The sequence below is a fragment of the Cryptomeria japonica genome, chromosome 1 (assembly GCF_030272615.1).
Source record: "Cryptomeria japonica chromosome 1, Sugi_1.0, whole genome shotgun sequence".
NCBI lineage: Eukaryota > Viridiplantae > Streptophyta > Pinopsida > Cupressales > Cupressaceae > Cryptomeria > Cryptomeria japonica.
In genome coordinates this window covers 431496542-431522042 of record NC_081405.1, presented here as the reverse complement: position 1 = coordinate 431522042, position 25501 = coordinate 431496542, and the positions used below count along the sequence as shown (strand labels likewise).

The window sequence follows — 25501 nt, the reverse complement described above, 5'->3', positions numbered from 1 at the left end:
ATGAAGCATCCATCATTTAAAACCTTTTATTCTCGTTCCAACAAACTATAACACTAAGGTGATTTCTTTAAATAAAATTAAGCTGTGTCACAAAGTTCAGCAAATTTCATCCATGAAATTTGCAATCTAACGAATTTTTAAAAACCCCAAAAAATCATTTTCGTCCACCTTAAATATGTACGAAAAACTAAGTTAGGGTTTTTTTTGGAAATATATTTAAAACTTGTTTTCATCTATATTTTTCGGATTAAAAAGGGTATCATAAACTTCATTGTGGGCTTTTCAAAATCCACCCTACAGGTTGCAAATGTTTGTGTCCTACAAAATGACTTTTGCAACTTCATTGTATGTGGTCATCGATCTCTTTTTTCGACCCATCAAAAGTAGCAAGCGGCTCTCAATAGGGGAAGTTGGCCATTTCAATGGGTATTCGAGTGTCAAGCTAGACTCTCAATTTCAAACATACCTGATTTTTAAAAATACATATGCATTCACTTGTTCCCCCAACTCCATATTTATGTATAATTTATTTTTTATGTTTTTTTCTTTTTCCTTTATTTAATTATCTATTGTTTTATAATACTGAACAAAATAAAGTTTATTTATTGTTTTAATTTTTTATATATTAAATTTTAATATTTATTAATATACTAATTGAATATATTTAGTTTTTATAATATTTAAATTAAAAAATTTAAATGTATTAATTTATTTATTGTTTTAATTTTTTATATATTATACTTTAATATTTTTAATATACTAATTGATTATATTTAGCTTTTATAATATTTATATTTTTAAATTTTACATGTATTAGTATTTTATTTTAATATTCTTAAATTTATATAAACCAAATGTTTTCCGTTTTTTGGTTGAATTTTTTCTCCTTGGCGAATTTCATCTGAATTTTATTGTTGCTGAACTCGAACTCAAACTCAAACCTTGTGACATAGAAATTAAGCAACCTTAGTAAAATAATTAAATTAAAGCCAATAATACACCCGATTTGTGGAAACTATCAGAAAGCATTGAAATCAACATGTGACTGCATTGGGGTGATTTTGATGATGAAAAATAAAAATAAAGGCCGATCAAGTGACTTACTATAAATAAACGCCCTCTTCAAGAATCTTGGAGAACACCAGAAGTCAGAATTCACTTTGAAATGTGGCATAAGTGGCCTAAAGACTAATTGAGCTCACTAGCAACATCAAACAACCCCTCTGACAACATAGATACTCACTGATAAGGTCAAAGCCAGCTGCAATGCTAGAGAAATTAAAAATGGGGACATTACAAATATGGTGACAAGTCTCTAATTTCTAATTGTATTCTATCTCCATTTTTTAAAGATCAATTTAAAAAACCCTCTATTATTAGGGATGGACATAGACTCTTGGTTGTATAAAATGCCTTGTAATAAGGAAATGAAAATATTTAATGTACTATGTCTTGTTATGTGTTATGACTAGGCTAGGAGGGTTTACTCAAGACATAATATATGGTTAGTTTCCATAGGTTGTACAATAGTTGTACCAATTCCTACTTCTAGACATTATATGTCATTTCTTCTTAGAGTATAATCATATCATGTTGTGTGGAGATATTATTGGTCATATATCATGTGGTAGATAGCATTTTGGAGTTTGTTCGCCTCAAGCACCATGTCCTACATTGAAAGCTACGATTTACGCGTCCACAACTACTTTAGTCTTGCCATTGGCTCCAACTCCACCTCAAATGAGGGAGACCCAAGTAGAGTCACAATCTACACCATCCTGTTGTGAGGGATCACAAATATGCCTGAACTAGCAGGGATAGAGGAAAATTCTCGATTGTATTGGAACTTTGTAATAATTAAAGAAAAGAATGTGGAGGAATGTTTTATCGTGTGATATGATAAGGCTAGGAAGAATTAGTCAAGATTTTGTAGACTGCTGGTTACTATGGGCTGAACTTCAATTGCTGTACTTATTCCCATTCCAAAGTGTAACCTTATCCTACCATATGGAAATATTATCACCCATATGTTGTGTGATAGATATTCCTGTGTTGTATGATGAACTTTCTTTTCTATGTTACGATGCTATGTGATATTTATACACACAAGCTAATGTGTGTACAAGAATTCCCTCTATGTTTATTCCCTTTAAATACCCTTTCTTTTTAAATAAAATGAACTTAGATGAGGTAAAAGAAAGAGTATACGTACTCAATGGGCCAAAAGCATTAAGTTTGATTTTGAGCCATCAAAACCTTGAGTTGCCTATCCACAATGAAGTAATCTTGAAGGCATAATTTAAATGGTAACTATATAAAAATATTATAGACATGAGGGAATTATTTATGGAATCAGTGTCTCATATGTTCTTACGTTCTCTTAACTGTGCTATTACCATTTTAGTATTTATAGGTAAATTTTTGTTTAGGTCACATTGGCACAAGAAAGAAACATATAAATAAGAAGTGGGCATTAATGTATGCGTATAGATCATTTTGTATATGAATATTTATTTACTCTTAAAGATATTTCGAAATTGGTATAATGATTGAATCCTTTCTAGTGCAGTCCAGGTAAATCTGCTGAAATTGCTGCCATTCTCTTGAGCTTAATTTTAGTAGGAAGGGCAGCTTTTGTCTTCCCCATTGCATGGTTGTCGAATTGCTGCAGAGCACTTGATGCCAAACTTGAGTATAAGCAACAGGTAAAATTTCTTGATGTGGCCTTCTATGACACTTACGTGATATTGAGTTCAACATGACAAATATTGATTTTAATGTGAGCATCTTATTCATCTTCTTATTCTTTTACTAGATCATTATATGGTGGTCTGGTCTAATGAGAGGCTCAGTTTCCATGGCACTGGCTTACAGACAGGTAACTTATGAATGATAAAGTCAAAATGTTCTTTTTTTTCTCAATATTGGTGAAATGTATTTGACAGGGTGGGATTCTGCAAGATTGTAATGCTTCACTAAGCTGACCAAAATAGTGTCTTTCTTAGCTGGATATTGAAATACATATTTCTGATGTATTTTACAACTATTTGCCTCTAACTTTTGTAGTTTACAACTTCGGGAACTACAAAGTTACAAGGCCATGCTCGTATGATTACAAGCACCATAATTGTGGTAGTTTTCAGCACAGGGGTATGTAGATCATGACTTTTTGTAGTGCCCTATATCAAAAGGATTGATATTTATATGTTTTATTGTCCATCTAGTTAATCATGCCATTTATTCCTTAAATTTTTATTTTTACTTAAATTAATTTTGAAAAAATATTATTACATAAATCATGCTATATTCTTTTTATTTTCCACTTTTATTTTTTGTTAATTAAAACAACTCTATGTTGTGAGTGAAAAATGTTATATAATTTCCAACTTGAAATAGAGAGAAACTAATGCTTTATAGAGTTCACACAAGTAAAAATAATAGAAATGGTTTATTTGAAATAAAAGAGGCAACCACATTATAGAGCAATATCATAGTATTCCATTGTAATTTGTCCCTTTTAGTTTGACACAAAATAGAATAACACCTATAGTAGAATTGTTCTGCAAATAAAAAGAGGAAGCTCCAATAACTAACCTAATCCAAACAATATGTTCTTGCTATTCACAATTTGTACAATGTTTTTTGGGGTGGCACATGCTTACCAAACAAACTAAAGGTGTCTTTTTGGATTCACCTAGGGCAAAGGCTAAAACACACTTATACTTGCGGTGAAAGTTTTTTATGCTTTTTTGGACTGAAAGTAAACCCTACAACTACCATGCTTATACTATTCAGCTGAAGGCAGAGACTGAGTAGTGCAAATACATATAGAGTTGGGATCAGTTTAAGTTAAACAATAAAAAAGACTTAGTTAATCAAAAGAGGGGAATGTCATACAAAGCTGCCAAACCCACTTTATTGAGACCTGCAATACAAAATGTACAATTAATAGTAAAAGCATTTTAACTTCCTTCATCTACGCATACATCAGATGCTATGAGCCAAACAAAAACATCCACACAAATAAAACACACAAGATTTTATGTGGAAACCCTTTTGGGAGAAAACCACAACAAATAGCTACTTGGATCTATTGTCCAAATCCAGCCTCAACAAAATGAAATCTTCTTTACAAAGCTTCATAGGCACCAACCCACATGTGACACAAATCCCCTACAACGGGACACCAATCCAGCAAGAGACAACAATATCTTTTAATGAGAGGCACCTTGTAATGTCCCTTTCCGCTTAACATTCAGACATGAGTAATTTATGCCAGCCTTTCCTATTCCCGAAGGCTAGAGCACAAAATTAATTAATAAGGGAATAAGGTAATTATTTAACATGAGGAAAAAGGGTAAAGTAATAAATCATCATGTCTATTTATTACTTGGGGCCATTTTAAGTGACAACTTAATTATCACCTAGGACAATTCAATATTAATGGGGTCAAATTTAATTACTTTGGGCGATTAGCATTAAATGCTAAATGATAACATCAAAAAATATAAATGAATCGACCCTTATGAAGAAGTATAAAAGGCATCGATGAAGTTGAAGACTTTATTCTTGACAATCGTATTATGTTTTTATCAATTCTCTCTGCAAAACGTGATTTTTGGCTCAGGACCCCTGTAGCACTAGTTTTGGACACAACCCCAGGGCAAGTCAATGGTAATCAGATTCCAAGTTCGCAAAAATCAGCTCATCAATTCGGCGCTCAAAAGAGACGATTCAATCAGCTTTTTGGCATTGAATTTCTACAGGTCATAGATTGAGGGTTTTAGCAAGGTTCGATCTACTCACCAATGCAAATTTTGATTCAATTTCCATACTTCGCCACAGCCTGAGCATAGCAGTCAGCATTGGTAATTGAGGTGGCTCAGCTTGAATAGGAATCGCAGCCTATTAAACCCTTCTCACGTCCCTTGGTCTTCAATAAAATTGTGGCTCATGGACTTCACGATTCACTGCTCTAGGCACATGAATATGGCGATCAATATTCGGATTCAATTAAGTCTGAAATTCCAGAAATAAGGTCAGGCGAATTATTTGCTTAATATGTTCAGTTTAATGTGAATTGTTTGTGAATTTGTTCTATGTAATAAGACTTCGACCAAGGAAAGACAATTTTCAGTTTAACTGCACATGTTTCATTGTTTGGGGTGTTATAAATCAAACAAGTTTGGCTGTGAGTAAAATCAATAAAACAAAACAAGCTACTTCTACAAATTTACTTGTTGGCAAAGGAAAGAATATTTCAGTGGTATCAGAGCTCAGTGACCCTGCCAGCCTGTGAGGGTTTTAGTTGCATGTCAGAATTCACCTACAGTAGGGTTCAATATTATCTGGAGTTGTCTCTATGATCCTGAGAGAGGTTGGTCCTCACAGATATTACACCAGATGTAGAGCAGGACAACCATTAGAAGAAATAGTTGAAGAACGGGAACTTTTGTTTGAACTTGGCAATATGGCAGAACAACAAGAAGGGGGTGGAAATGGACAACCCAACATACAAGAGGTACTGGCTCAAATGGCTCAGCAGCAACAACATATGATGCAAACTTTTATGTAGTCACAGCAACAACTTCTTAATGCAATTGGTAATTTGAGTATCCAGCCTCAGGCACAGAGTCATGATGGTGAAAGAAGTGAGGTTTGGCATGAAAATCAAGGTAGAGCAGCCTCTAATGCTGTTAGGACAGCAAATACAAGGTCTGATCGACCACTTTGTCCCACCTTTTTGCCAAGAAGAGATGAAGAGGAAGGTGGTCTTGCGGTAGAGGTTGAAGAAACACATGTTACAGATGATGTCATGGCTGCTTATGATGATTATATGGCACTCCTAGAGAAGTTTAGAGGATTAATAAATCTGAAGCAGTTCATGAATCAACAGAAAGATAAGGCTAGATTCAGATTAGAAAGGCAAGAAAAGAGGCCTAGAGAGCAAACTAGGCAAGGCACTCAACCTATGGAGTATAAGGATGCATTAAATAAGGTTTCTTTGCCTACCTTTGATGGACGCGGAAAGACCAGTGCCAGATCATGGGTATAAATTAGATACTTTTTTATCATTGAAACCCATGGAGGAGGAAAAGGCAATACAGTTTGCCACTATGCATTTGGAGGGAGTAGCATATGACTGGTGACACCATGGTTTAGTGTCACAGGATCATGCCACGATACACTCTTATGAAGAATTTGTTAATAAGCTGATTGCTCGCTTTGACCGGAAAGATGTAGAGGTCTACTATAGGGACTTGGCTCAATAAATAGGTTGGGCATGTGGAATCATATGTTAATGAGTTGCAAAATATTTCCATCATGGTTCCAGATATGTCAAAAAAGAGAGTCACTATGCTCTTTGTAGAAGGCCTAAGTGACATATTAAGGGGATTGGTCAAGGCACATAAGCCTAACACCTTGCATGATGCCATTGAGTTAGCTCTTGACCTTGAGATTACACCTTTTCACCCTCAGAAGAAAAGTTTCAGCCCATGGAAACCAATAAAAAAGGTTTCAATCAGCAGAAGAACACTCCATCAAAAGTTGATCAAGAGTCCAAGAATGAACTAAGGAGGAAAAACTTATGCTTCCATTGTAACGCACCATGGGAGCCTAGACACCGTTGCCTTGGGAAAGGCAAAGTACATTTGATTGAGGTCACGTCGGATGATGAAGAACAAGAAGAGCAAGAGGCTTGTGTTGGAGGTGATAGTGAGCATGAGGATCAAACACCGCAGGTAGAATTGGAGGATACTTCAGCCAAAGAATTTCCACGCTATACTATTGCCACACTATCTGGAGTTCCCAGAAGTCGCCCTTTCAGGTTGAGAGGTGTCCTTAAGGGGCAACAGATGGTTTGCCTAGTGGATAGTGGAGCCACGCATAATTTATTGATGAAGGATTAATGGTGAAGCATGGTCTATAGGTTGAGGACTTCCTAGGATTCAGTGTTGTTGTTGCTGATGGTTTTACTTTGAGTTGCACCAGGGTGATTCCCAAACTGAGCATTCAGATTGGAGATTACACCTTGACAGATGATTTCTATGAGCTTGGGATCAACAATATAGATGTCGTCTTGGGGCTCTAGTGGTTAGAGTCACTTGGGTGGTACGTACAAACTTTAACCAGATGCAACTTGAATTTATGGTTGATGGAAAAAGTTAGTGCTTAAGGCAATGTCAGATGGTGGTCCACGAGTAGTTTCAGCAAGGAGGATGGAGGCTCTATTCAGACACGGTGACACGGATTGGGCAACTCAGTGTTTTATGTTTTCTAAGCCTACTTCCCATAGTGCGTCATAGTATCAAGTTGATATCCATACAGTGTTGGATAAGCATAGTACAGTATTTAGAGACCTTCACCTAGGTCGTCCCCCTGATTGTGGGTTTGAGCATGTAATAGAGCTTGAGGAGGGCACTAAACCAGATATTACTATGACCTATTGACACCCATGCCATTTTAAAGAAGAGATTGAGAAAACAATCAAGGAGTTGCTAAGTATAGGACAATCTAGCCCAGTTCTAATCCCTTTGCTTCATTAGTTGTTCTAGTAAAGAAGGACGACACTATGCGTATGTGCATAGAATCATAGATTACAAAGCGCTAAACAAGAAAACCATTAAAAATAGATATTCCATTCCCATGATTGATGAGCTTCTTGATGAGTTGCACGGGGCCATGTATTTCTCTAAGATTGATCTTTGTTTAGGCTATCACCAAATACGTGTTCAGGAAGAAGACATACATAAGATTGCATTTTGTTGTCACTATGGACACTTTGAGTTTCTTGTCATGCCATTCGGACTCACGAATGCACCTGCAACATTTCAATCTTGCATGAATCACACTTTCCGTGAGCAATTGTGGAAATTTGTTTTGGTCTTCTTTGATGACATACTGATATACAACAAGACATGGAATGATCATATGCAACATTTGGATACAGTATTGAGCATCATGGAGGCTCAGTCGCTATATGCAAAGGCTTCCAAATGTGAGTTTGGGATGATCGAGATACTTTATCTTGGACATGTGATTGGAGCTAACGGTGTGAAAGTACACCAGGAGAAGATATAGGCTATTCTGGACTGGCTACCACTGAAGAATATATCAAAGTTGAGAGGCTTCTTGGGATTGTGTTGTTACTACAGGATATTTGTGAGAGGCTTCTCATAGTTGGCGTCACCCTTGACAGACCTTACTAAGAAGGGCGCATTTCATTGGTCTGATAAGGCACATGTGACATTTGACAAGCTCAAGGAGGTCATGAGCTCTGGTCCAATGTTTGCGTTACCAGATTACACGCAGTCATTTGTTTTGGAGTGTGATGCATCAAGACATGGAATTGGTGCAGTTTTGATGCAGAATCGTCATCAGATTGCATTCAAGAGCAGAAAACTGAGGGATGCAAAAAAAATTTACTCCACTTATGATAAGGAGATGCTAGCCATCATGCATGTGCTAGCCTAATTCAGATAGTATCTAGTGGGTACCGAATTTGTGCTAGCCTAATTTGGAACAAAAGAATTTGAATGAACGGTAGCAGAGTTGGGTGAGCAAAATCTAGACATATGATTTTTATGTGGAATTTGTTGAGGGAAAAAAGAACATCGTTGTTGATGCTCTTTCCAAGAGACCTACACTCTGCTCTCTTATTGAGATTTCAGCTGATTGGAAATATCAATTGTTGACAGAATATTCTAAGAACACTTTTGCCTGTGATTTGTTTGTGGGTGGTAGCTGGTGCTAAGAGTGAGCTTAGTGCAACTCAATTTAAAGGGCTCCTACCAAAAAATGCTCAAGAAGTTGCTATCTCTATCACTAATGGTATTCTTGGGAAACCCATGCAATCTGAAGATCTCTCTAAAAAACAAATCTACTACCTGTGTTGTTGTATAAGTAATTGAAATGGCAAAGAAGTGTGCAAATTTAGTCAACCTGTCAACCACCACATAAATGCATTCTTTACCTTGTACCTTAGGTAGCCCTGTAATAATGTCCATAGAGATTGATTCCCATTTTTTATTTGGAATGGGTAAGGGCTGAAGTAAACCAATCGGATAAGTATGGTCATTCTTATTTTGCTGGCAAGTGGGACACTCTTTGATGTACTTAAGGATTTCATTTTTAAGTCCTTTCCAAGTAAACCTCTCTCAGATTTGCCTATAAGTTTTAAAGAAACCCGGGTGACCAGCCATAGGTGCATCATGGAAAGTCCTCATTATCTTCACCTTAAGTTGTCAAGAAGGCACCGAATAGATTCTATCCTTGTATATGATCAACTCATTGACCACTATATACCTATCATCATGAAGTGTGCCCTCTATAACTCTTGTTTCCCATGAGTCTTTGGCATACTCTGCTGCAATTAACTCTCTCCAATCAGCATAAATCACTGCCAAAGAACATATGTGAGGTCTCGTAGAAAGTGCATCAGCAACTATGTTTTTCTTTCCCTTGACACAAACAATATTAAAATCGTATGCCTACAATTTGTTGACCCACTTCTATTGCCTTTCATTGAGATCCTCTTGGTTCATAAAGTATTTGATGGTATTGTGGTCTGAATTGATGAACTTGCCCCCAACTAGATATTGGTTTAAATTTGGCCAAGGTATGCATAATGGCCAACATCTCTCTATCATACATTGAGTAGCTCCTCTCCACACCTCCCAATTTTCTGCTCTTGAATGCAATGGGGTGCTTCTCTTGCATCAAAATTGCTCCTATACCCTCTCTTGAAGAATCACACTCCAACTCAGAAGGTTTGATAAAATCAGGTATTGCCAACATTGGACATGTAGACATCACTTGTTTCAAGTGCTCAAAACACTTTTGTGTTGAATCTAACCACTCAAAGGCTCCCTTCTTAGTCAAGTCTGTAAGAAGGGTTGTTGTCTGTGAGAAGTCTTTGACAAATCTCCTTTAGAATCCACAAAAACCAAAGAATCCCTTAAGCTGTGTGAGATTTGTAGAGTAGGCCATTTGACAACAGCCTTGATCTTCTCAGGGTTCACTCTTACTCCCTCTACAGTGATAATGTGAACCAAGTAGAGAAGTTTTGTCATCCCAAAGTGACTGTTTACCGCTATGGTGTCAAATTAGATTACAAAGTAACAGAATGGATATACATAGATATTATTCATAAAGTAATTCACAGGAACATAAACAGAATTCACAATATGGCTAGAATGATATCTCTATTGCATCAGGCAAAATGGATGTACAATAATCACTAACGTCGGGATTCCCTTACAACACAACATAAATACTACTCGGTAGTTGGCGGAGATACCAAACGTTGCCTAACTGCCAAGTAACCCCTATGGGAACCCCACATGGCCAATTAACTAAGGTAATCACAATATTATTCCCATGTTGGCATGTTACGACTAACATTAGCCCCCCCCAAAAAAAGGTAGTCGTCTTCCAGACAACGAAACAAAATGGGAGCTCACCTAACCTACAAAACACTGCTGAGAAGGATTAGAGGGCGTCCCTGGTAAAACCGAAGACTGGGAGGTGCTTGACCATTGCTGTAGATGTTGGAGACGCTGGTTGGCGGCCAATTCCCTTTCCCACACAGTTTTTACCATGTAGGCAGCTTCGATGACCTTGTTGCGTGCTTGCTGAAGCTCCACACGTTGTCCCTTAAACTGCTCCTTTCGTGCCAAGCTCGCCCCCAACTATGTCGCCTTCTCCTCCTGTTCGACCTTTTGTTTGTCTCTGACATCTAACTCCTAAATATGCTTTGCCACCGTTTCCTCCAGAGATGTCACCCGTGAGTGCTCCTGGCTCTTTTGAATATGATTAGCCAATGTCTTCCTTGCCGCCTCTACCTCGCATACTGTCTAGTCTCGTTGTGCAATCACTGACTCCATCCAGATTACTACCATTCTCTGGTATTTGAGGACCAAACCGCGAAAGGCAATCTCCATCTTGCGTAGGGATCCACAAATGTCGTGCCCATCATTTACCACCAGAGTGGCAGTCCATTCATCCAACATATCCTGAGTTTCAGATTTCGGCCATCCCTTAGTTGTGAGCAGCGGAAAAATTCCCTTTTATACCCTTCTTTCATGAATGACAGAAGTCATTCTGCCACCCTAGCAACCCAAGGATCAGGCCCAACATCAATATCCTTCACCATGTGGCCCACATTACTCAGAAACTTGGCTATCCCTGTAATGTCCCCACTTTAGCAGTTGACCAAGTGTATGTGCGTTAGCCTAGCTCTACATGGTCCCGAGGGCTAACGAAGGGTTTAAGGGGATCCTGAAGTGTTTTGGCCTAATCATTTCCAGTTTGGGCTAAAATGGAGTTGATTTACTTAGTTTCAGGCATACTTACTATTTTGAGTAAGTCAGCAGGACACAATGGAGGCTACCTTTGGTGATTGGATTTGATACTCCTCGATGAGGGCTTTCCGACAAGCTATCACTCGCGCTATTCGGAGCCCAATTGCTAATATATTTTAATGCCTGAAATGTTATTAAAGTAACATTTAATTTAATTGTAAAATATTAAAGTGTTACTTTAATATTTATTTTATGGGGATGTGTGCAAATCAAAGGGGCACCCAAGGGAGACATAAGTGAATATTTTAATATGTTTTATATTGCACATCTTTTATCCCACATTGCTCAAGTGAGTTGGGTCAACCCTTGGAGAAAGAATAAAAGGAAGCTTTTGTGGCTTCATTTGGCATATTGAATATGAGAAGAAATTGATGTGTGAGTTGCAGGTCCGTTCTTGGCATTAGAAGACGTCTATCCTCTCTTGTGACATTCTAGACGTCATTCCTTTGGGGTTTGGCCTTTGGAATCCATTGCTATTAGCTTCATTAGCAAGTAGATTGGGTGCATCTCCAGCTACAGGCAGATTTGGTGTTTTGTTCATACCTTCTTCACTTCTTGACCAATGCTTATGCCATTCTGAAGGGATGATTTTATGAAGATATTGGACTGATTGAAGACTAATTAAAACTGTAGCAGCACTGTAGCGCAGCACTATTCACTTTACTGTAGCATGGCACTATTCACGCTACTGTAGCGCGGCACTATTCACGTCGCTGTAGCATGACACTATTCATTTTACTGTCGCTGCAAGATGGGAAGTCATTGTTGGAACATTATGTCAAAAATGCTGGAGTATTTAGTGAGTTGAAAAATCTGCTATGTATTTGACTTTATTAATTCTAGAAACAATATCATATCAGCAATAGTTCAATCTTCATGTTGCATATTATTGTAATTTCCTTCTAGTTCATGTTATGTGATTTTAAACCTATGCAAAGACTTAAAAACAAACAAACATTTTATTTCCGAAGCCATAAGAGGTTTAAACATTAAACGAAGAAATAAGGAGTTGGATGCAAACTGTTTGACTAAATTCCTATCAGCAGTTGGTTTGGTTTTTGGGCATTCTAGGGTGTCCATTACAATCCCTTCTAATTGAGACACACATTGTTGCATAGTATTGACGGGGTCCTCTAGATTGGGCCTACCCAAACGTAGCACCAACTCCTCTACCTTTGGGGAGGAGAATTCCTCCCCTCCTGTGTGCTCGCCAACCCCTTGTGGGTCCTGTTGTGCATGCGGTTCCCCTCATACATCATGAAGTTTTGTCAAAAATTGAAAATTTTACTCTATGTCACACTTCCCGAGGAAGAATTTCCTCTTAGCCTTGGACTGGACTAATCCTCAGTCCATCCTTAAACCACGTTTCAAATTTCATTGCGTTTTGAGTTCGTTTGCTATGTTTTTCCTTCAATTTCGTGTTTTTTCTCCCTGACTGCAGGTGGGAAATTTTCCTTGAGTTGCAAGTTTTAATTTTCCCTTTGTTTTAGTGTTGTAGGGAAATTTTAAGTTAATTACAAGTGCACTTTATGAAAATAGAACTTGTAACTTACTTTTTATTTCCCCCTTGTTGCTTTTTGGCTTTTTAAGTCATTGTAGGAACTTTGTAGACATATTACAGGTGAACTTTAAATTATAAAGTTTAAATAAACTTGTAATTCATTTAAAAAGTTCCACTTAAGTGATTTTAAGTTATGGTAGGGGTTTTTCTCCTTCATACAAGTTTTATAAAGTCACTTTTAGTTGTTAAAGGAATTTTATTTTCCCTTTACTAGTCTTTTGTTTAAAAATTTTGTAAAGGGAGTTTTATTTCCCTATTACAAGTACTTTAAACTTGTTTGCTCTCACAAACCCGATTTTGCCTTATGAGGGGAAAAGTGAACATTTTAAACATGTAAAAAGGTGAAAGAAACCCGATTTCTTTTGTTGCATGCATTTTTTAAACTTCTTGTTCTCTCCCAAGAACCCGACCAGCATTCTCCTTCCTAGAGTTCGATTTTGCAAAGACTTCTAATCCGATTTTTGTGGAGAAATCTTAGCAGGAGGAAGGCGTTTTGGTTTCATACCTATTTTTCACGCATCTTGAAACTCTTTCCACACCATTTGGTGGATTCATTTGCTGGTTATAAGGCATTGAAACAGCAACATGTGTTGTAGAAATACCACGATTTGCCTTTGGAATTTGCCACGAGTCCTCTTCCTCCTTAGTCGTTTTTGCTTGTCTTGCTTAGATGTGGGGTTTGGATGAAGATTTGACCAATTCTCATGCCATTTTGATAGCCTTTTTTTGCTGCATAAGGTGTTTTGGAAAAACGTGGCTAGGGTTTGAATCTCCTTCTTGTATCTATTTAAGAGGTTCATTGTCTTCTCTTTCAAGGATTGCTTCTTGCTTCTTGGAGGGCATTTTGATTGATTAAGGTATGATTCTTTCCTTTCTTCTTTGTTTTTATTTCTTGTTTGTTTAGTTTCCTTGGTCAATTTGTATATATGTTAGTTTTGTTCTTGCCTAAAATCGGTTTTGTGAGAGATTTTCCCCTTTGTTCCAAGTTTGCAAAACAATTTGCAAGTTGCATTGTCTTCCCCATTTTCCCTCTTTACTTGCATTCGGGATTTTAAAACCCGATTGCAAGTAAGATGAAAATAATTGACCTTCCCTTTGGTTGGAAAATTTTAACCATCTTTTGGTCAAATTCCAAGTTTTTAAGTTGGAAAATACTCATTCTTTCAAAATCGGGTTTTTAAAACCGGATTACAAGTTGAAAGCTCTTCCCATTTTCTTGAAAATGATCTTCCCAAATCTTTCCATTTTTGTTCATACTCATTGCCCTTATCCGTACATACCATTTCCGCCATTTCCCACATGTCAAAATCTCATTTTTCACCCACTTCTTCATTTTCCTTTTTACAAGTATACCTGCATTCGGGTTTTAAAAGTCCGATTGCACATTTGTTCTTCCCCACTTGTATACTTGTAAAACATTCCCCAAGATCCAAAATTGGTCAAAAGCCAAGTTTTGAGCATCCTTATTTATTCCCCATCCTCCTTTCACAAAGTTGTGAAGTGCAAAGGTTAGAGTTTTTCCCATTTGAAGAAGGAAAGATGTTAATTGCAGCTGATCTTGATGTTGCTTTGACACTTTTAAGTCTTAATCGCAACGTGCCAGATTGTTCTTCAATGTCAGATTTACCATCATCTTCCATTCCAAAGAAGATGAAATACAAATATGACAAATCCCAGAATGAGGTCTCCCCTTCACAAGTTTCCTCTCCTTTGGATCATATCAAGGATACGGAAATTAGGCATGTTGACATGTCAGAATTCATCAAAAGGGTGGAGGATCCGCATGATAGTAATATGCAGTAGTTTTCGGATAGCCACATTCATCATGCATCTTCTTTTCCAGTGGCTGCCCTAGAACCTGAATTTGTTCTTGCTTGCGCTCACCATTTTGACAAGGAGACAAGAACCATTAGAAATGATGATGGGGAGGCAATAATCCACCTTGATGCGGATACTATTGAGAAAGTCTTCAGAATACCGTCAGCACCTGTGTATATGGAGATTTCCAAAGATAGTGCAGCTGAATACTATGTCAAGAGAGAGAAGGATTGCAAATGCCACATTAACAGGTGGATCCATGAGCCACGAGCCGCTTTCACAAGGTGGGCTAAGTTGTACTGTTGTGACTTCAAGTGGGAAATTAGAGACATCATTACACTTCTCAGCAGGATGTTGGGACTAGAGCATTCTAATGTTTTTGAGCCCTGGATGTATCAGTTTATCATGTTCATAAGGCAGTCCCATCACATCTCATGGGGAGAAATTATCAGTAACGCTTTGTGTGAACAACTTGCAACAGTCCCTACTACCATGACATTCTATATGAACTCATACTTGGTGTATCTAGCAGCATCACTTAGACACTTCCCTGGTCTTTCTACCAAGGGTGATCGCTCGCTTATACCTGTGTGGGAGTACTATGATCAACTGTCTTTGAGACCCAGCAAATTACATTTAAGAAGGGTACATGATGCATTCTTTGGTTATTTCATGTGTCAATTTGACAAGACTCTAAAGAATGGAAGAATATCAGATGAGGCATGGGAAAGAGTGAATGGATATGGTTGCTTGTTCCTTCAATTCCTGACTTTCACTTATATGAGAGTTGGATGTTACAGTGGGTAGTCATACATGCTCCCTAGATACTCAACTAATAAGATTATTCCTGTGGAGTTGGGAAGACAGATCATGGTAGTTCATGCACATCAATCTGTCAAGCATAAGGTTGGAATGGGGATTTCTACAACTAACACATTGAAGATTGGCCGGTACTCCCTCATCACATCCACCAAAGCCAAAGCTATGGAGACCGAGATGCAGGGGATAAAACTCAAAAGGTTTAAGTCAAGGGCAGATTTTGACTACCGAGGTATGAAGGAGAGAATCAAAAAGTCCTTCATACATGTGCATCGCATAGAAGATATTTGGGTGGATCTTCGTACAAAAAAGGAAGTTCTTAAGATGGATTACTGCAGGCTCAACCTTGAGCAAGTTATTGATTTGAACCTGGTGGACATTCCGCAAGGGATGATTGATAATGGGAACGTGCTTGATCCAGAGTACGTCTCACGAAGAGTTGATGAAGACCCACTTCCTTTAATCCAGTGGTCACACAAAGAATGCACTTCCATTCTTGAGAGATTTCAGCCCATCTTAGCTAACACCAACACTTGGCTCAAAGGTAATGGTGTTAGGCTCATCAAGATCAAGGTTGGAAAAGAAGATGATTCTACAGGACTCCTTAGGTGTAAGTCTAAGATTCAGATAGATAACAAGGAAGGTGCATCATCTTTGGACACAAGGATCAAGTTGTGGGTTAGTCGAGCAATGGTGCTTCCTCTTGAGGAGGCGACAGTTCGTGGGAAGGAAAAATCCCAACTTCACATTCATGTGATTGATCTTGATGATCCAGAAGAAGGACAGCAATCAGATGATGCTCCTAAGTCACTAGCTTCGGAGTCATCTCATGAGATTCCCTCCTCAGTTCCCATGGAGCTACCTCTATCTTCTCCTGACACAATAGCAGATGTCTCCCCTCAGAATGTCATTCCTATTTCAGCAGTTGAGCCACCTCTTGATCATCAACAAGAGAGTTTGTTGGAAATCTTCGAGGATGCTCATGCATGCATTCATTTGTCAAAGATTGATACCTCTACTTCCAGCTTTGAGGAGTTTAGGAAACAATCTTCATGCCCTTTGGTTACCGAACAAGCCATGGTTGCCATCCAGACAGATACTTCCCCTAGGATGACCACAGTTGTTCAAACAGAAACTGTTTCTCATTTGCTTTCAGCTGCTACTAAAGGAGAACTAATGGTTTTACCTCCATGGCTTAGTTCTTTCACTCTCGAGAGGAAGAAGCAGGAAATTTCTCTTGATGTCTTTGATTATCAGCAGCTTAAGCAATTCAGGCCCAAAGTTGCTAAAAGAGCCAAGACGATCTCAAGGGTAACAGTTGACAGCAACAAGATGAAATGGCGGAAATTGTTGAGCCCCTTGTAGATAAGCCACACGAGGAAATGCAAGCTGCCGATTACAGGGTCACAAGGGTAGAATTGGGTAAGCAAACGCATGAAGTGGTCAAGCATGATGCCCAGAAATTTGTAGCTTCACTAGTACAATAGTATGATGAGCTTCTTGCGAAGAAAGACAAGCTAGAAGAGGAGAATAGGCAACTTGTTGCAGTTGTTCATAAAATCACAAAACCTGCTGGTGAAGGGAGTAATCCTTCAAGTTCTCCTGGTTCACAAGAATTAATTCAGGGAGTCGAGAGAACTGCTCAAAAGGTATAAGCATTGGAATCTTGGGTAGATCAGCTTCATGATTTATGTGCACAAGTTTTGAGGGAGGTTTTCCAAATGATGGTCAAATTGAAGACCATTGAAGAACAATTGAACCAAGTTTCTGATACTTTCAAACAGAATTTGGAAAAGGTGGAAGATAGCTTGGTAACTTGGCTCAAAATCCCTCAACAAAAATTGAGTGGTCTTCTAGAACATCAGGTTATTCCTTCGAGAGTTGTGTATCTAGAATATCAGGAGCTCTTGGAGAACAATGCCCTTGTTCTCAAATCACTTGTTGAAGACATTGATGATACCATGAGACTGCGATTGGAAGTATTTCAAGATATTTTTCTCGTTGTGAGAAAGCTTCTTGCAATATTTTGGATCACAATAGGGAGTTATTATCAGAAGAAAGGGTTCTCTCAGATCTACAGTTGAAGATTCATCATGAGTGGAAGAGTGAATCTTTTTCAATTATATCTATTCAAGCCTTGGTTGCCTATCAAGTCTTCTTGCAGGAAATTCAGTCTTCCTTTGAGAAGAATAATGCCACAATCCTTCGTTGTAGTGATGTTATTGTGAAAACCATGGTCGTGGCAAAGAATACCTATGAACCGAATCCTGATGAGCTGCAAATGATCATCCAGGAGTTCGAAGGATTCATGTCTTCACATGCTGCAACCTAAGTGTTTTTCAACGCATAGTTGCATTTTTTCAGAATTGTAATCTCTTAGTTGTAGTTTCTCTTTTGACATGTTTACTTGTAAAAACATTTTGTAAATTGCAAGTTATGTCATTACTTGCACTTTTGTAATTACAAGTAGACGAGTAACAAGTCAATTTAGAATAGGACTTGTGACTTTGAATAAGTCATTGTTAGTTATTGAATAAGTCTTGGTGGTTGAGAGAATTTCTCTAGCTAGTTAGGGTCCTCCCACCTTTTTCTCATGACTCCTCTCCTATAAATACTTGAGGGGATCTATTGTAATCTTTATCTTTTTGGAAAGCAAGCAAAAACTCTATTAAATTTACAGCAAAGAAGTCTTTGATCTTTTATGTGTAAAGTGAAGAATTGAAAAGGAATAGAAGAAGATTGCTCAAGTTTTAAGACTTTGTGCTACATTCTTGAGTTTGTGTTCCATATTATCTTTCTTGCAAGTGTTTCTTAGATAGCTTAATCGAATTTGATTTGCAATCTTTGTGCTGCAAGTATTGGAGGTTAATATCAATTAGAGTAAATATTCTTTTAGGAAGAGCTGTAAGACTTTGTGCTTACACTTGTTCTTGAGAGAGATTAGAAATAGATTTTGTGGTAAGAAATAGTTGTGAGTCTTTGAGCTCATACTAGTTCTTACTGTTTAGTGTAAAAGAGAAAAAAAAAATATTTCAAACTTTGTGTTGCTATAATTTGTTCTTGATATCATTAGCATAGAAAAGGGTAGATAGGATTTCATATATTCAAGTCTTTGAACTTGATATTGTTGTCCCGTCCCGAAGGAACTGACAGAAGTCTTTGAGCTTTCAAGAAACTTCATTTCCTTTCTCTCATTTTATTTCAAAAGTTGTTACTGCTATTTTACGTTAAATTGCTATCACTTTTCTGTGGAGAGAAAAGGATATTGGCTTTCTTGAAAAAAGAAGAAAGATTGTTGTTCCTTCCTATTTTAGTTTTAGTATTAGATAGATAGGGGGAGCCTTCCCTTAATTAGGAGAGTTTTACTCACACACTGTGGTTGAAGCCATAATTTTGTATATTTCCCAAAGTGTACAAAATTTTCAACCAACAGTTCCTTTCCGCCAGATGGCAAAATGTGTCAATGTTGCTCCTGCCCAAGATGTCGCCCTTGGTGGTGGTGATGCCTCCACATCGACTACATCAACAATCACTCATTTTGAAACATCCTAGATCCTTCCTTCCCTTGACAGTGTCACATTCTCCATCTTGCCAACCGAAGTATCCTGACTTCTAAGAATTCTTGACGTTCTCAATTGCTCACCTCTACCAAGGGATGCAGGGATGTCGGCATCTCTCATTTTTTCAGAACTTCCAGAGAAACTCTACTTTCTCCTACGCCCTTCACTAAAGGTGTTTCGCCAACTACCTCCACTTCATCTTCCCCTCAAACTACGGTTGCCACCACCCTAAAGGTATCATACTCTGTGTTGTCCCCTTCGAACAATGAAGCTTCCAGAGTGTCCTCCTCACTAGCGTCACTTCCCATACTGCCTGACTTCACCACATCCTGTCGTCGTCTTTTCCTTTGAGGTTGGTCCCCGCCAATTGCCATGGTATCCAAGTGTGTCCAATAGAAAATTGGCAGATTGCAAGGTTCCACTCTGGGGAGTGGTTGAAAATGCCCTCTTCTGTCTGTAGGCATTCTTGTTCATATGGCCTCCAGAAATGATGCAGTCACATGATGCGACACGTAAAATGCCTTATGCTGCAATCCTAGGAATTCCCTGATTTTGTCTGAGAGGAAGGACGCCCAATTGTAGATTGTGTCGTTCAGTGTTCCCAAGGGCTTGATACTGTGTTGGTCGGCACCTACAAGGTGGAATGTTGGTGGCCAAAGAGTTGGTTTGCCCAGACCCCTCCCTGTCTCCTTCAACAATACACTTACTCCAGAGTCATCATCGATGATGGTATTTGTCAACTTCCGTCCCATAATCTCCATTTCTACTACGGCTGGCTTTCGGCCAATACTCACGGTGAGTAGCAAGGGGTCCATGGCAAACATGCTAGATGATTTTGTCGTTGGCTTGTAGCATTCCTGGCCGATGATGTTTTCGCCAACTACATTTGTGAGGGCCATTTTCAATTGTGGCATAGTCTGCAGAAGGTTAGATACCTATACTAGCACGGTAGCCTGCAACATTTGTTTTATTATAGTTTTCTCAGACTCTACTCAGTGCGGTACTGGCGGCGTCATGTGAGGCCCTTCGTTCTTCTGCCATTACCCGTTCAACATCCGTCTTTGCCTCTTAGAGTCTTTCCTTCTCCATATGGGGATTGGGGTACACTACCTTTTTTCTTTATAACCTCTTGATTGCCAGTACCTCCTCGTCTGGCTCCTTGATCTCTAGCGTATTTACCCCTTTCTGCTATGGGTAGTCAGTGTCCTCATGGTTCCTAGGACCGCACCACTTGCACAACAAACTTTTGTTATTGTTCATGCTCTAACACTCACGAGCGAAGTGGCCCCACTCATTGAATTTGCAGCACTGGATCATGGGCCTTCCCTTGGCATTGTACTGGATTTTACTTCTCAGCCTGTTGTTGTTGGACCAATTGTTCCCTCGCTGAGTATTGTAGTATCTTCCTGGTGAAGCATCGAAGTTTACTGGTGGATTGGGTGGTGTGGTTGGTGGGGTAGCTTGTTTCCCTTGGACGAAGAGCACTTGTGTGCTTCTTGTCTTCAAATTGTATGAGCATTTCTTGATGCAATGTCCTAGTACCCGACAGATGTCACAAAAAGACTTCTTTGGACATGTTCCCTTAGTATGACCTTTTGCTTTGCAATTGATGCACCGAAGTGCTTTACCCTCTTTGCCACTCTCCTTCTTTGCCTTCAACTCTATCATCTGCATCATATCCCTACGGAGGGCTTGTATGGTGTTGGACTCTCCGTCGTTGCTCTCCTTTGTATTGTCGTCATCGCTGAGCTTTTCTTCCCTTTGGATGTTTTGCTCTCTCTTTCAATGTCCATCGTCTGATTGTAGGCGTCAACGTACGAGGACGGAGGGACAACTTTCATTTTGTTTCTAAGAGAGGGAATCAATCCCTCGACACCATTGCTTCTTCAGTCCATCAACCAGTTGGTTCTCCATTTTGTTCAATAATTCCTTCAGTCGTCGATTGAATGCTCATATGCTCTCGGCCTTATCGTGCTTCATATTGTATATATCGGCCACAATCTCATTGTCATCCCTCGAGAGTTTGAATTAGTCTTGGAACGCCTTCTTCAGATCACTCCATCTCGTCTTGTGCTAGGCGTCCAGATCTGTGTACCATTCAATGGCGATTCCTTGAAGGGTAGCAGGAAACGCCTTCAGCTAGTAGTCCTAGTCATCTTGGCCATTTGCCTCCCATATCGTTATACATGTTTTACAATGCCGCACGGGGTCCTCTGACCTATCACTTGTGAATCTTGGGATTTTTAGCCTCTCTAGAGTATTTTGATTCTGCAACATTGTTCTTGCTTGGAAGGTATTGTGTGCCGCTTGGAAGGTACTATGTGTCGCCTGGAGGGTACTGTGTGTGTTCGACCAGATTGGACCTTTTTTCTCTTCGCGTTCCGGTGCCTCTTTTGCACTCTCGGCCACGCACGAGCCCTCTACACGTCCACCTTTAGCGTCTTCCGCACCTTGGTCACCTTCGTTTCTATATTCTCTCCTTCTAGGAGTCTTCGGCTCAAACCCTCCTATTTTTGACTGCTCGACCAAAGATAGATTCCCAATTCTATATAGGTTGGTTTCAAAAATTTTGGCAACCTTGCCCTCAAGGTCCCATACTACCTCTTCGTCACATTTAGAGTGTTCGAACGAGCTATTCTCAAACTCGGTTTCGGACTCTTCACTCGACATCGAGTGTTTGGCTTGGTCGGCGAGATCTTCCTCCGCTACTTCTGGAAGTGGTAGGTTCCTCGCAACCTCTACCAACTAGTTCCACATACACAATTTCTACCTCTCCTAAATACGGCTCCGACTCTTACTTCACTTTTTCGGACTCTCCGAGCCTTCAGCAATTTCCCTTAGCCACTGTCTCCGCTCACTTTGCTCTCTTATACAGAGGGATCTCTGTACTGATCCTTCCCCTACCTCTCAGGTGGTACTAGTATGTCGTCAGTCTTTGTTCGACCATAGGAGCATTAATTGCTAAGGGTACGATGTCTACTCGTATCCCTCTCTTCCTCTTCCCTATAGTTTTGTTCTTCGTACCTCTATAGTATCTATTGTTGACGACGTTCACAATTGGTTTCCTCCCTTCAGTCTTGTAGTTCAATGAGGTTCCGCACCAACAACCTCGGAAGGCTCCCGAGAAGATCAAATACAACAGGGTTGACCGTGAGTTTGCCACGTACCGTGCATTCAAGGATAGCTCTCTCCCAAGTTTCCCTGTGCACGTACTGGGTGACTGAAACCCCCCATAGGTCCCCAAGTCTTCCATCAGTTGCTCCCGTGCTTTTGCTTGTGTCACCTCTTCCTGTGTATCACTTTCGGTTACTATCAATTGTTGATCGAATGGTTGGCCCATTAGTGCTTACCGCCTGTTCCCATATTGATCTCCAAAATTCATATCGGCAATGGCGCCAAAATGTTTACCGCTACGGTGTCAAATTAGATTACAGAAAGTACACAGATATTATTTATAAAGTAATTCACAGAACATAAACTGAATTCACAATATGGCTAGAATGATATATCTTTATTTTGCATATATAATAATCACTAACGTCGGGGTTCCCTTACAACACAGCATAAATACTACTCGGCAGCTGGTGGAGCTACTGTCGCCTAACCGCCAACTAACCCCTACAGGTTCCCTACATGGCCAATTAACTAAGATAATCACAATATTATTCCTATGTTGGCATTTTACAGCCAACAATGATACTTAGACTTCTTAGCATAAAGAGACTCAGTCTCTAAAATGCTCAATACCTCCTCAAGATGCTGCATATTCTCTTCCCAAGTCTTACTGAATAGTAGGATATCAAAAAAATCAAAATAAATTTCCTCAATTGCTTTCGAAACACCTGATTCATACACTGAAAAGTAGTTGGAGCATTAGTTAACCCAAAGGGCATTACCCAGAACTCAAAATGCCCAAAGTGACACCTAAAAGCTATTTTCTCAATGCCTTCTTTCCTCATTCAAATCTGATGGTATCCTGACCTCAAATCTATCTCACAAAAGTATCAAGCCCCATGCAACTCAGCAATCAATTCATCTATTCTAGGAATTGGATACTTGTTCTTGATTGTCTTTTGATTCATGGCCTTGTAATCAATGCAGATCTACATTGTTCCATATTTTTTCTTCACCAAAACTACTACTGATGTGAATGGGCTCTTGTTGGGTCTTATGCACCCCATTCCAATAACTCCTTAATTGCCTTTTCTATTTCATCCTTATGCCTTTTAAGATGTCGATAAGGAGGGGTGATTGCTAATTTGGTGTAATATCAGGGATATTTTTTAATTTTTTTTTTAGCAAAATAAGAATTACAAACAAACACGTAACCCGTTAAGGTTAGAAAATATAATCTCAATGCTTGCTGAAATTGTAACCCTTCCACTTTCTGATCACCAAGTGCCCAATGTGGGAAGGTGAGAGCATACAGTAATAAGGGGTTCATTAGCTCACTGATCTGCTGGAAATTATAAAGCAAGTACAAAACTGGACGGCAAGCCAGCCCCTTCCACTTTTCAGCAGGATGAAGAAGAAGAACTTGGCGGTAAACCAACCAAGGGAACAAAAGCATAACCAGAACCAAATCACTCTACCGCTTATGCAGCGGGAGGGAGGACTTATGCATAAAAACTATCACTCAACCGCATATTTCAGCGGGAGGACAAAACCACTCAACCACTTATTCAGTGGGAGCACAGAAGTGCAAAGAAATTACAAACACTAAGGTGGCCCAACCAGCCTCTTCCACTTATGCAGTGGGGATTACAATAAGCACTTCAAGTTCAATAAAAGGTTAGTACTACTAACCAATGATACAAGATGATTACAATGAAGTACTACAACATTCTATCATAGTCTAACACTGATTTCAGGCTAAAACATAAAAACAACAATTTGATATAAATACCAACATCTCCATAAATGGGCCAGCAACATAGAAATGCACATGACTCTTTCGAATCAGCTCCAAAATGCTCACGAGCTCAGGCGAACAACTGCTATGACCAGGGCGAACCAACCAAGAGCTCAAACCAACACCAAAATCACCACACACAAGTGGCATGTAAACCAAGGCACTCCAGGAAAGGTACGGCTAGCTGCAAATTTTGATTTGCTCTTAAAAAGTCCACTCAACACCAAATCCAATGCCCTTCTAGAGGAATGATCGCCTCTCCAGTACACTTCCGACAAGCCTCTCCCCAGAAGAAACGGACACTCAGGCAGAGAGTTATGAACAGAAATCCGCTTCAGCCACTCCAAACCAGCAACATAGAAAACTCACCAAAACTCTAAAACTGAAAATCCTCACACCAAAAACAACTCTCAATCACACCCACCAGCTAGGTACTATATTGCAAGTACGAAACTGTGCTAGCTAGGAAGCCTCAACCCCGAAGCTCAGTTTTGCTCTCCATTTCGGTAGCATAACAATGCAAATGCGCCCAAATACATCCAAATTACATGTCACTTCATTATTTCCCCCAAAGGCGCCCAATTACATTTGAAAAATATAAAATAAGTCCCTCAAGGATGGCATCCCCTTCCCTAGGGCAAGTTCGAGCTTTTGCCTAGGATAATAACTTGCAAACAAGACATTGAATGATGCTCATGAAATAATTCGATTTCCCTTATGCCATTGACTTAGGAAAAATTGATAAAATCACTTGAATAAAATAAACTTCTATTTCCCAAAGTCGTCCAAAATAATATAATTAAATATTAACCTTAGAATGCAGTGTTAATATTTAATAAATCATCCTGCAAGCCAAATGCTGCTCAAAACCCAAATGAATTGAGGAGTGAAGTGTTGAACCATCCACCGGACTGAAGTGAATCTCTAAACTGCCCTACTATAAATAGAATCACTTGAACTGATACTTACTAAAAATAGTAAGTCAAGCAATATAGCTCCAAAAACATCATCTTCGCACCCAGTGACAGAACATGGAAAACTCAGTAAGATAGCACCATCTAAATAGTCAATGCCTGACTTACTAAAAATAGTAAGTTCATGCTGCACCAATGTTTGAAACCCTAATTCCTCATTCCACATAGTCTACGGGTCCCTGAAATAGGCCAATGGACCACTGAAAGCACATCATTGAGAAGGGGACATTACAGTTCGCCCTCCCGAAAATTGCTTGTCCTCAAGCAACTCTAAGGTTGGATGCAGTAAAATATCCTCATTTTCCCATGTAGTATCCTCTGCTGGCAAATTTTTCCACTTGATCAAGTATTCCTTGATCACCCTTCTCCTCAAAGGACGTTCCTTGAAATCTAGGATAGCTTCAGGAACCAAAACTAGCTCTCCCTCCTCATCAAGCGAAGGTAACTTAGCTGAAGCAACAACATTATGTCCCAGAGCCTTCTTAAGACGAGAC

General features: G+C 39.1%; 1 protein-coding gene across 2 annotated transcripts in view; it reads left to right on the top strand.

Moving 5' to 3' along the window:
* The window catches only part of LOC131064997 (sodium/hydrogen exchanger 1), a 279796-nt gene that overhangs the window by 218647 nt on the left and 35648 nt on the right, over window positions 1-25501 (top strand). For both annotated transcript variants that reach the window (XM_057999375.1, XM_057999366.2), the window contains exons 11-13: window positions 2570-2705; window positions 2816-2878; window positions 3067-3150. In XM_057999375.1, coding sequence (XP_057855358.1) covers window positions 2570-2705; window positions 2816-2878; window positions 3067-3150 — 283 coding nt within the window. The remainder of the gene's footprint in view (window positions 1-2569; window positions 2706-2815; window positions 2879-3066; window positions 3151-25501) is intronic.